Below are 13,382 nucleotides of genomic sequence, written 5' to 3'. Positions count from 1 at the left end.
TAGGAGTGTCTGTGCAAATGCAAAATACTGAAATATTTTTGCTATTATACTTTATTAATTAATTTGTTGTATTATTATTTGTTTAAAACATTAACATATAATTTGGCTTGAAGAGCTCTTTATGTATTTGCTCCTCACCTCAAAGGTGGGGAAAATGATTTCCTTACCTGCTGCTGGGAATAAAATTATTTCTAGTATGTCCCAATGAACACAATCACCTACTTATCCCTGTGCTTGCCAGCTAACTTCCCAGTGAATATTCCTTCTGTCTTGATTCTCAAACTGTGTTGCTCAGAGCAGTTTGCAATATTATGGTTATGGCTTGACCAATGCAGAATTGAGAAGAATAGAATACACCATTTTCTAGATCTTAAACACAATTCGTTCTTGATGCATCTATAATTGAATTTGCTTTCTCTTCTGTTGCATTACCACATTGTTGGTTCCTGTTCATCTTGGATACTGTAAGGCACCTGGATCCTTTTGGCAAGTACTGCTATACTTGCAAGTATTGCAGTTACTGCACAACAAGTCCATCTAGTCAAGCCTTTGGTTATTCCTATTCAAGTGCAGAACTTTACATTTGTCCCTGTTAGGATCATGTTGCTGATTTTTCCAGCAGATTTTTCTCAACCAGTTCTTTCATTCCATGTTATCTTTTTCTCCATAGGAAGATTAGAATAATTATAATTAATTCATAGTCCCCGTTTGATAAACAAGTTTGATTTTTACCTACTATTACAAAAGCAGCATCCTCCTTGCCATGTGCCCTAGCCTAAAAAAGCTATTTCTTTCTCTCCCATTCATCCCCAGTTATAAAATATCTGCTCTGCAGCCATCATTGGAGCTCTTGAGGAAAACAGCTACCACAATATTACAGCCATGCCATCTTCAGAGCTTTATTGAGAATTTATATGTAAGAAAAATGCCATCTCCTCATACCAATCTCTTGTAATTATTGCATAGTGATCAAATGTGTTCAAAATTTATTGAAAACAGGAGAGGCTATTCCCCTGTTTTGTTTAGAAGGAGTGAGGAAGTGAGAGGCCTTTTGGTTATTCCCTGGAGCAAAGCATTTACTACATTATTACTTTGCATTCTTCATTGATTAGGCTGTTGCATGGACTCATTCCTGGTCTTTTCTCAATGCTTTCATCTTGTAAAGAATGAAGATAATTTTGGCATCCACTTCAAAATTCTGTGGAAGAATTGGAAGGTTTTGGTGACTTTAGTTTTCTACTGGAACAGCAAACTTAAAATATTGATGTTTATTCTTTCCCCCCCTGCTAGGGTGATCCAGGAAATAATGGTGATTTGGGAGCAATGGGACCAAGGGTAAGTGAGTTGAAATATGTTATTTAATTGATAATATACAAAATGGCTCTCCTGAGGCAAAGGGATTCAATCAATATTTTTAAGTCTGATTATATAATCTATATCAGTGTATCTCAATGTTAGTAGATGTGTGGATTTCAACTCCCAGAATTGCTCAGTCATTATACTTTGCTTTATACAATGCTTTTCAACCAACACATAAATCATTCATTAACATATAGCACATAGATATACCGATTCTCACAAGTTGTGTACTATTATTAATAATTTATTAAATGAATGTCTGACTCTAAATGATTTAGTGTATGTTTTCAAACATAGCACCTACTACAATTTACACATCTACAACTTTGTGCGTTAAATAACTGATATATGAAACTAAGTCGCATATGCATACTCACAGACTATAAAATGGATTGGAGATTTTTCTCTCAAAAAACAAGAAAAAAGAAATGGTGAATAGATATAACTTGAGTTGTATTCTACAGTTTGGAAAAGGTAATATTGACGTGAATGGGATTAGGTTTAACAAGTGTTAATAGTCCAAAAAATATCAATATTCTGTGTTTTGCTGATGACACTATAGCTGTGAAAATACACAGCAGTTGAAACAATCCACTTTGTTGCTGGTGATTCTCTTTTTCTCTCTTTTCATCTTTCCCAGCATTATAGATTTCTCAAGAATTCATTAAAAGTATATTATACCAATGACAAGGAACTCATTGTAAATATACATCAGACTAAGTTAATGACAACAAGTACAGCAACCATATTTAAAGCTGGCAATAAAGACATTGAAGTAGTTGATGTCTACTCTTTTGGATAGACAAAAATGAAATCAGTTGTCAAAAAACAGTTTGAACACATTGTGCAAAGACCCAATCTCTGCTGGGAGAAAGAAAATTTTCCCCAATCTCTGTGAGCCTCTCCTTAATTCTAAATTAAGAAATAGTGGAATTAAGAATATATTAATGTTGACATATACCAGTGGAGCGAAGTTACTGTAATTAGTTATTCTTGCAAAATGAGCCTGGGAAAATGAAATTGTTTTTACTGCATTCATCGATACAATTTGTCATGTGGGGCTTGTGACAAATATGACACGTTGGTACATTTCCAGTGTTTTTTTATAGGGTCCACCTGGAGAAAAAGGTGACCAAGGTGCCACAGAAATCATTGACTTCAATGGAAATATCCATGAAGCATTACAGGTTTGTGATCAATACACAATAAATATAAGGTGCTGTTGTTCATATAGTATCAGTATAACTGAGTAATAAAGCATAAACTTTACATGTATATGATCCCTGTTTTCATTCCACCATAACAGAACTTGGAAATAAGTTAATTGTAAAATAGTGTGATTTAATGGGTAAAAGACAGTTTCATTTATTTTTAGAAAATACCATGTGCAATGATTATCTGGAACAAATTATCCCTAATTTGTTGTTCCTCGGAATGTACATCAACATTTACATTTTCTAGGTAGCATTGCTTTTAGTTCTATTGGCTGGGAGTTCTAGTTCCAGTTTTTAGGAAGGTACCAAATTGGGGAAGCCTGGTCTGGAATCTTAATTAACAGATAACAGATAATCAGAGTTGGCATTCTTCCATAATAGCATTAGGTAAAAGATTGCTTTTGATCTTCAGATCTTTGCTTGCAATTTATGGTTAATAAGATGCTAGAATATATTTCAATATTAAATATTTGCACTGAGTTAATTCAAAATGCCGTAACAGGGAGCAGTAGCTAATTAACCATATATTCGTTTGGGAGAAGCTAGGTTTGGGTCAGATTTGGTTAGTATTTAGATGGCAAAAAACCAAGAAATTCTAGGGTTATAAACTAGACTGGGAAGTTGAAAAAATAAACCAAAATATTTCACAAAAATGTATATTTCAAATGAAGTTATTTTAATATAGGACAAAGAGCTACCTGGGACAATTAGTTGTAAATAATTTTATTCTGGCTGCTTATTGTTACTTTTACCCATAATTAGGTAATGGACAGGATTGTCTTGTGTAAATTAGATTTCTTGTAAATGTTTTCTGAAAAGATATTGCTATTAATTATTATGTCCAAAGTTGTCTTCTTTTTTAAAGTCAATTTGACGTAACTGAAATCACGATATAGCCATATAGCCACTATATTGCTGGAATTTAACTCATAACACTTGTTGTTTAGGTTATATGAAGACTTAAGAACTAGCTAAAGTGTAATATTTGTAGAAAACACATATGCTAAATATGAGAAATGATTAGAATACTCCATATACTGTATAAATGTCCAGTCCAGTTTCTAGTCCCTCAGAATAATCAAAGATTCTTCATGAAATTAAGTTCTTTAATCTAGGTATCACTTGAGGGATTGTGGATATGAAATAACAATGATTCTTACAATTTAGTCATGTATCTATCTACTCAGAAAACTGTCTCATTATAGAGACATATGTTTGCAAACTGAGTTATTTTTTGCCAATATAAGATTCATCCTTATCCCTTTTCAAGGATTTTTTCAAAGAACCTAAAAATAAATGCTTCTATTGGTGATCAAATATATAACTATAAATAGGATTTTCATCCAAAATATAGGGAATTCATGTACGCCATCTATATAAGGGAGATAACTTTTTATTTATATTAATTGTTTAGACAAAGTTATAAATTATTAAATCTAAGCATTTAATCCACTTTAAATTTAAAGTAAATTTAAAATACTTTTTCCTAAATACTAAAACCAGTTCTGCACATCTTTTGGAAGTCACACAAGTTCTTTTATTCGAAAAACATATGTTGTGGTCAAATATAAAGAAATATTTCTTTTTAGTTAAATTTTGTTCATAATTCTTTTATTTATTTGTATTTTATTTGATCTTGCTCTATTGAGATGATTATTATTTTATATATTTCAGTACTGTACAGTTTATTCATATAAATTAATTTCATCAAGTTTAAGTCACACATCATTAAATATAAATAATTATAGTCACCTAATGATTTATAATTCCACAGATGCATATACATTCGTTCAAGACCATTATTTGTGAGTTTACAAAAATTAATCTTAAAATAATTATAATAGGAAATTGACAGTACTGTTTCTTTTTGAAAGCAAACGAAGTAATTAATAGTAAATACTCAATAAGTAGATGGATTGTTACATATAGATACTTAGATGTAAAGATGTAAAATGGTACGTAGACAATTTTTTATTTTTGGGGAGCTAGTTAGATGCTTGTCTCAAACTTTCCTAAATTCTGTGAAATCTGTTCTTAAACAAGCAAAGTATTCTGTTTCAAACTGAACATCTGGTAACATTATTTTCTGCTAATATATTTTGCCAACAGAGGATTACCACCTTAACTGTCACGGTAATTCCTACTGCATGACAGTGTTTTGTAGCTGTTTTCTTGTGTGGTGTTGCATGTTTACATTTATTCTGATTTATAAATGTGTCTTTGTCCATCAGATATTAACTTTGCATTATCACCACTTCTACTTTCTAAATCAGGTACATCGGTGGATGCATTGTGGAAAGTTAGGACTCTAGTTTTACTACTTATGGCAATTAATAGCTGCAGTATGGCCATTTCAGCAAAAAAGTAGGGATTCAAGCTTTCATTAGCATCCTAAGATCTTTTTAAACATGTTTATTTAAACCAGCCATTGGTGTAATTTTCAGTGGAAATTTTAAAATGCAATAACTTAAAAGGGGGTTGGTTTTTCCTATAACTTACTTTTCTTAATTATTTTTAATCATATTGGTTGTGTTAGAAGATACAGCACATGTTTGCTTCAAAATGGTATTTTTTTCATTCAGTGCAACTGATATGAATTTAATTGCCATAATAAGTAATTTTTGAACAGAGTCACTAGAAATTTCAATGCAACCACTGTCCATTAAAAATATTCCTTTTCTATTCAAAATCAAATAATGACTAAAAGGGAATATTTGTATTATTTAAAAATGTGTAAAATAATATTAACTGAAATTGCAACTAAGTAATTGAAAACATCGCTGACCCTCTATTTTTATACTTTTCTATCGGCCTTCTTCACCTCTACTTTCATTAACTATCAGGTAAAATGAGTTGATATTAAAGTCAGCCAAATCTAGATAAACAATGATATTTCCAGGAAATAAAAAAGCCAGTTTAGTATACTGACTAAGGTGCTGAACTAGAAAACTGGGAAATCATGAATTCTAGTCATCCTTAGGTATGAAGTCTGGGTGACTTCTGGATTCTTTCAGCCTAACTCCCCTTAAAGACTTGTAATGAAAGAGAAAGTGGGAGTATTATCTACAACACCTAGAGTTGTACAAAATAAATGCAGGTTATTGTTATTATTATGATAATGATAATATTTTAATGGGTTATGGCTTTTATAATTCATGTAAGATAATTAGGTATTAGTAGTATTTCAATGAAACTTTTGCTTTATTTTATTTATTATAGATCAAAGTTTTTATATAAATAGATTTTTATTATTTCATTGTTGTATAGCACTCCGCATGAAATGCTAATTAGTATTGAAAGGAAAAAAAAGGAACCTAAATGACAGCTTGTATTATTGATTTACTGTAGACTTACATTAAATTGTGGGGCTTAAGGTCTCAAAGGCAATTCTTATTCTTCTAGTCTCTAGTGCTTATCGCATAGCAGAGTAGAGAAGATCTCTGACTAAAATCATGTAGAGCAAAGATTGACAGCATCAAAGCCTGCATGCCCCAACTTTACCCCAAATATCTCTAATTGTTGCAATCAGGTTTGCATTAAAAAAAAAAAAACCCAAGCTAGATCTTTGTCTTGTCCTTTCTATTTTTAGGAGTTTAGCTCCCTGGTGATGCCACTCATTCCAGCTCTTGGAGGAAATTGAGGTGTATGACTTTTTAAAGATAAAAACATAAATAAAATAAATTTTAAGGATGACCCCTTTGAGTAGATCCTATTAAAAGTCTATAAAGAGTGGGCAATTTGTTTTTCAGTTATACCCTGGAAACCAATAATGACCACTAATTACCAACCAGACCATATTTTATCCTACTATAAGGCAGTCAAATAACCAAACTTTTTCTAATGGAACTCCATGCAGATTTGTTTTATCCAAGACTTATTTACAAGATTTACAGTTACACAAGTTTATTAATTAGAAGTATGCAGAGAGGAGGGCAATAGTCTTGTAGTTTTCCTCTCCCAGTACTTTCTGGATAATTTTCTGGTACTAGGGAGTCAGTCATTTCTGAAATGAGATTATAGTCTTCTCAACTGGGATTCCATGAGTCCCTAAGCTCCACCAAAGGTCTGCAAGAGATCATGATTGAAAAAAAGATAAATATTTTTTTAACATTGCATGCCATGTAATTCTAGTGCTCATAGTTACTGGAATTTTTATGTGCCGGGATTCAGCTGCTGGGCTGTTGCTTTGCTAGTGTTGTACATGTTGTAAAGCATTGTATAGGTTTCATATTTTTGGTGGTTTTTATTCAGGGGTAATCTGAAACCTGAATATTATTTCAAAGGTTCCTCCAGGGCAAAAAGTTGAGAAAGGCTGTTTTAATCTGAGCCAGGCATGATTTGTCATACATATCCTAACCCCACTATTTTTTGTGTGTCCTTTGATCATGTCAGCTGCTTATTTAATCCATAGAATTGATACATTCTTAATAATTCTTAGATACCATAGTATAAACCATATCAGATTTAACCCGATCCTTACCTTGTCTTGATCTCTTTGGCAAGGTTGTAAATGAAAATTAATGTACTTTTTTTAAAAAAATCATGCTAACAGTCAGATTTTCCTATTCTCCTGCAAAAAGGAACATAAAAATAAAATCCTAGAAGCCTTGAAAATTAATTCTAATTAATTCTTCCTGCAGGCATTATGTTAAGTAGTATATATTACAGGATGGCTTGTCTTTAACTGGGAATAGGCAGCCTTTTAAATGGCCATACCTATCTAGGGATCAAGTAAATTGTCTGCTATACTACAATCAGATTGCATGTCTTGTCTACCAAAAGTGTTTAGTTTGTTAGGGTCAGATTTCATCACTGCTGTTTAATAATGTCATTCTGATATTTAATTGCACACATTTTGTCTGTCTATTTGTATATGGTCATCAATTGTCATTGATGTTGTTAGTCCTTGACTGTTTTTAATGCAGTTTTCTTGTTGTGATGCTTATTTTGCATAACAGAATATGTTTCAGAAACAAGTTTGATGAATATATGTGAATACTGCAATAGTGAATTAATTTTATATTTAGGGTCCTCCAGGCCCACCTGGACCCCAAGGATTGCAAGGATCAAAGGTGAGCATATCAACTGTATTTGTGTAATTATCAGTACAAAGCAGTATGTATTTGGTATAATTAATAATGACATGTGAAGTCTGTACTACTGTGTGCTTTGAAGATCTTACAAGACACTAAGATGATTCAAATAAAAAATATTTAATTCAACAATAACAAATTATTGCATACCTGCTAAGTTTGTTCAACAAATTTAACAGAATGGTAATTTAATTTTCTTATATTATTATTGAAGTGATTTGAAATAATTTTAAATACCAAGCATTTGTAAAGCAAGATTCTTCAGTCAATTATGCATGGGAATACTATTTATGGAAGAATTTCTTGGTGTCCCAAAGAATATAGATCTATCCATTTATTCCTGGCTTTTGTGAAGCATTAGAGAGAGAAACTTTGTTGAACCAGACCAGGAGTCACCAGTGATGATGATGATGATGATGATGATTCACATGGTCAGCCAGATGTTCAGACTGGGTTTGGCATTTTTGTCTACCTCTCAAGTCCTTACCAAGGACCTGGGATAGGCAAATCTGGATGTTTGATGGCGTTACAGATATTGTTGCAGGATAGAAGCAGTTCCAAGTAAAGCCGCTTTCTGCAATTGATTGATGGCAAATTTTTCAATGCCGATGGTGTTCAAGTGGTGTTCCAGTTGGCTTGGGACTGCACCCAAGGCACCTATTACTATTGGTACTACCCTTGCTTGCCTTTCTCTATAGTCATTCTATTTCTATTTGTAGGACTTTGTATTTTGTTATTTTCTCCAGTTCTTTCTCTTCTATTCTGCTGTCATATCCACTTCCCAGACTTGTTTGTCTTTGTTATTGACAACTGATTATTGTTGTTGTTGTTGTTTGTTTCAAGAAAACATATTTTGGAAGTGAATCAGAATTTCTAGATCAAACTAAATGGCAAATATTGATTGGTTCAAAAATTGATGTAGGTGCCAGGCTTCCGGTTTGAGTCTCTTCGGCAACAGACCGAAATCCGTGATCGTGCGTGGTTTCGATCTGTGCTCGCCGCCGGAGCGCCCCGAGCCAGCTGGTTTCAGGGCTAAGCCATCCCGTAGAGGTGGTGAAGAGTGGGGAGACTGACAGCAGGGTCAAGGAGAACCACATCTCTCTTCCCCAGCTGGCCATTACTCCCTTTCCCGAAGGCGGTTGCAGCAGTGATCAGAAACGGCCACCTCAAAGAAGAACTGAACTGGAAAAGAATGTGTAGGAGGAAGATAAGAAGAGAAAGTTTTGGTCGACTGGGTTAAACTGAAAAAGCAAAAACATAAGGTACCCTGGAATTTAAACTAAATACCATTGTTCCCAAGAAGATTTTGAAGCAGCGAAGGAAAGAAAAAGGGGAAAGGATTAGGGTTTTTTTTTCTTCCCTTTTATATACTGACAGCTAAGAGACTTGAGCAAGAAATTGAAAAAAAAAATCCACTTTGACATTAATAGGCATTTAAGCTGAAAATAAAAGTCAAAGGGATAATAAAGATTTCTGGATATTTAAAAGTTTTTAAAAGCAGAAAAGGAGAAAAAAAAAAGAATAAAAGGGTAGGATCTGGAAAAACAGAGGAGACTGCCTGGAACTAAGGAATGGAACTGTAACTAAAAGGAACTTACAGTGAAACTTTAACAAGATTCCCCAAAGATACATCCTAACTGAAACTTGCAACAAAATAATAGAACCCCAGGAAGAGAAAGTGAAAAAAGAAGCAAGAAGAAACAGCCTTGGGTTATTTGGATTACTTGGTGATTTTTGGTTTTTGCATATAAATGACTAAAACTAATCGGTTGGTTGTTTAAAAGTGTTTAAAATGGCATCAATCTTAGAAGAACTGAAAATGGAACTTAAAAACTGGAAAGAAGATGCACAAGAAGGAAGAGGTTCTTTTGGCTTTGTATTTCAGTTCTTAGAAATGGAGATCTGGAACTATGAGAAACAACAAGAAACGCTTGCAGAACAAGAAGATCGGGACAAAGATGAAGCCATCTTTAATGATCAAATAATTTTAAGTGGGGGGGGGAAGGAAAGGGGGGAAAGAGAGTGAAAGGTTTAAGACTAGAAAAAACAACCCAAAAGAGGAAGAGTTTGAAAGATAAGTATAATATTAGAAAGCAACAGAAGAGGGGATTACAGAATTAGAAGTAGAGAGACGAGGGGTAAAAAGGGGAGGGAGAAGAAGAGGTAAGGAAAAGAAGTTGTAAAAGACAGAAACAAGATATAGAGAAACAGGGAAAAGATATAAGGATTGAAACCATAAGCCTGTTTAGAAATAATGGGTGAAAATTTAATTGTAAAAGGGATTCTGCAAAGGTACATAAGATAGCATTGTTATATTACAAATATAAATAATTTTAGAAAATATGACTAAAATGATGGATAAAATATTCACTGTAATGTAGTGGAATGTTTGTTAATAAATAAATGCATTAAAGTGAATGAGATAATTAAATTAGGAAAGGATGGGAACATTTTAATTATTATTAATGATTTATAAAAATGTAAGTGAGAAATATGGGGAAAAAAGGATTAATTGTAGAAAGTTTATGTGTTCCCAAGGAAGTATGATATTTAATTGAAAAGAAATGTTAAAGATGTTAAGATTTTAATGAATATTAATGATAGAATTGAATTGGAATGGAATGTGTGATTTATTTACACACACACACACACATATATATATAATCTTTTCTTTTTAAGAATATAATGTGTATTTTAAGAATGTACCAAGCAGAATTCGATTGGAAGTTATGTATTACATTGAATGCTATAATCTTAAAGGGTATACATTGAAGCTTGAATAAGAGTTTGAATGGATAAAATTAAAAGATATAAAGGTGGCATACTCCAATTAGTAACTACAAGGGGAAATTTGTTTAATAAGAAAAAATAATATGAAATTGCAACAGGACAGACAAAAGTATAAATATAATGATTTGAATTGAGATGAGATAATTAAAATAAAGTTGAGAAAATTAAAAGAGGGGAAAACCTATGTAGAAAATATAAAACAGTAATAAGATATGGAATAGAACATAAAAATGAGCATGAAATTGAGTTTGTGTCTCTATGAAGAAGTGATAACCTGGGACCATGCTATTTCCAAAAAAAGATGTTTTATTTGTATTTTGTTTTTGTGAAAACCCAAATAAAATTTTCAAAAAAAAATTGAAGTAGGTGCCTCTGATTTCTTCCTTGTAGGAAGAAGCAAGAAGGAGAAAGCACATTGATCAAGCAAACTTATTTATTTAGTATTAAACTACATTATAATCCAGATATAATTACCACCGTGGAATTAAGTTGGAGTTGGATTTTATTTTGCAGGGTGAATCTGGATCACCAGGATTACCTGGTGCTGATGGAGAGCAGGTACTTGAACATTTTTATGATATTACTATTGATAAAGGAATATGATATAATATTGGTTCACTAAAAATTGAATATTTATTTATTTATTTAAGACAACTGGTATAAGTATAAACATAGTTATGAATACATGAAATGGATACATATAGGAAAAATAAAAAGAAACAATAGGACAGGGACGGTAGACACGTTGGGGCGCTTATACACGCCCCCTACAGACCTCTTAAGAAAGGGGTGAGGTCAATAGTAGACAGTCTAAAGGTTAAAGTTTTTGGGGTTTGGGGAAGAAACCACAGAGACAGGTAGAGTATCCCAGACATTGACCACTCTGTTGCTGAAGTCGTATTTCCTGCAATCAAGTTTGGTATGGTTTACCTTGAGTTTGTATCTATTGTATGCTCTTGTATTGTTATGGTTGAAGCTGAAGTATTCATTGACAGGTAGGACATTGCAATGTATGATTTTATATACTATACTTAGATTGGACTGAAGGCGGCGTAGTTCTAGGTTTTCTAGGTCTAGAATTTCAAGTCTGGTGGCATAAGGTATTCTGCAATGAGTAGAGGAGTGGAGAACTTTTCTTGTGAAATATTTCTGGACTTTCTCAACTGTGTTAATATCAGATACGTAATGTGGGTTCCAGACTGATGAGCTGCATTCAAGTATTGGTCTAGCAAATGTTTTGTATGCTCTAGTTAGTAGTGTGATATTACCAGAGAAAAAGCTATGTCGGATTAGGTTAACAATTCTTAATGCCTTTTTGGCTATGTAGTTACAGTGGGCTCTAGCACTTAGATCATTAGAGATGAGTACTCCAAGGTCCTTGACAGAGTTTGGATCATCAACAAGGTCTTGACTATTCAGCTTGTATTTTATTTTCTGATTTATTTTGCCAATATGTAAGACAGAGCATTTATTTGTTGAGATTTGAAGTTGCCATTTGTTTGACCATTCTGATACATAGTTGAGGTCTTTTTGAAGGGTAGCAGTATTATCTGTGGTGTTGAATAGCTTTACATCATCAGCGAAGAGAATGCAGTTACTCTTAATATGATCACAGAGATCTACTGTAGTGATACCACTGAAATGTACCACTACAGTACCACTGAATCAAAGGCTTTACAGAAGTCTATGTAGATTGCATCTATTGCTTTGCCCTGATCGAGCTATATAGTCCATATGTTTTTGCAGTGTAAGAGTTGCAGATTACAGGATAGTTTTTTTCTGAAACCAAATTGTTTATTAGAGAGTAGGCTGTTTGTCTCTAATATAGTATAATATAAAAGAAGAGAGGGAGGGAGGAGAGAGGAAGAAGGAAATATTTTGCTGCAGAACATTTTCCCTATCTTTGAAGAATAAAAAATACTACTAGATATTAATGTAATTACACTTTCTATTTCTGAAGTTAATACAGCTCAAATTGATGCACATTGTTAGTTTAATGTGTACATTGTTAGTTCATTGTCATAAATATGCCATTTCAGGGGCCCAAAGGATCAAAGGGTGATCTGGGTGACCCTGGAATACCAGGAGAAAAAGGAGGTATTGGACTACCAGGTTTGCCAGTAAGTTTGTTTAAAATTATATTTGATTGCCTCATTTCTCACTACTTCTTCAGTATCTTTTTCTCAAAGACAATCATTCATACTTCAGAACATGTTACTTGATACTATTGAAAAAGATTTACATAAAGGAAGGGCAACAATGGAAGACAGGGACAAAAGAGTAGTAGTTTTAATTAATTTCAGATTAGTGGAACCAAAAAAATGACAGCTTTGAGGGAAGCTTTGAAAGAAGAGAAGAAATAGCCATTTTTTGTGGAAGGAATTCCAAGTGTATGGTCAGTGTAAATGCACTGAACATTTAAATGTACTGAACCTACATGTGCTTGTATGTGTGTAAATAAAAATCATGAAGGTATAGAAATAATCATTGTTGGTTTATCTTCCTTTGGAAACATTTAAATCAACTACTTTGATGGTAAACCAGTTAATTGTGTTTTAACTCCAAGATGTGACAAAGCTAACTAGCAAAATTGCAAATAAATATGTTAATCAAACTTAGTGGGAGATGAACTGATAAAACAGTATGTACTGTATAACAGAATATTTAAAGTATTCTCTGACTCTCTGACTCTGTCTCCCTGTCTCTGTCTCTCTCTCTCTCTGTCTTTCTATCTCGTCTCTCTCTCTCTCTGTCTCCCTCTCTCCCTCTCTCTCTCTCTCTCTCTTTCTCTCTTCCTCATCCTCCTTCCCTCCCCCTACCTCCCTCTTTCTCTCCCTTCTAATTTATAGTGTATTATTAATAGCCTGACCAGGTCTCCTGCATTACAGGAGATAGCATTCCTATGAAAACATTTCCATATTATCAG

General features: G+C 33.1%; 1 protein-coding gene across 1 annotated transcript in view; it reads left to right on the top strand.

Annotated features, from left to right (window-relative positions):
- The window catches only part of COL25A1 (collagen type XXV alpha 1 chain), a 269,830-nt gene that overhangs the window by 231,785 nt on the left and 24,663 nt on the right, over nt 1-13,382 (top strand). Inside the window, exons 22-27 of the mRNA XM_087935959.1 lie at nt 1,291-1,335; nt 2,469-2,546; nt 4,683-4,706; nt 7,601-7,645; nt 10,970-11,014; nt 12,496-12,576. Coding sequence (XP_087792085.1) covers nt 1,291-1,335; nt 2,469-2,546; nt 4,683-4,706; nt 7,601-7,645; nt 10,970-11,014; nt 12,496-12,576 — 318 coding nt within the window. The remainder of the gene's footprint in view (nt 1-1,290; nt 1,336-2,468; nt 2,547-4,682; nt 4,707-7,600; nt 7,646-10,969; nt 11,015-12,495; nt 12,577-13,382) is intronic.

Source organism: Pseudonaja textilis, chromosome 6 (assembly GCF_049901715.1).
Source record: "Pseudonaja textilis isolate UNSWEBS1 chromosome 6, rPseTex1.2, whole genome shotgun sequence".
Lineage (NCBI taxonomy): Eukaryota > Metazoa > Chordata > Lepidosauria > Squamata > Elapidae > Pseudonaja > Pseudonaja textilis.
This window is presented reverse-complemented; position numbering and strand designations above follow the sequence as displayed.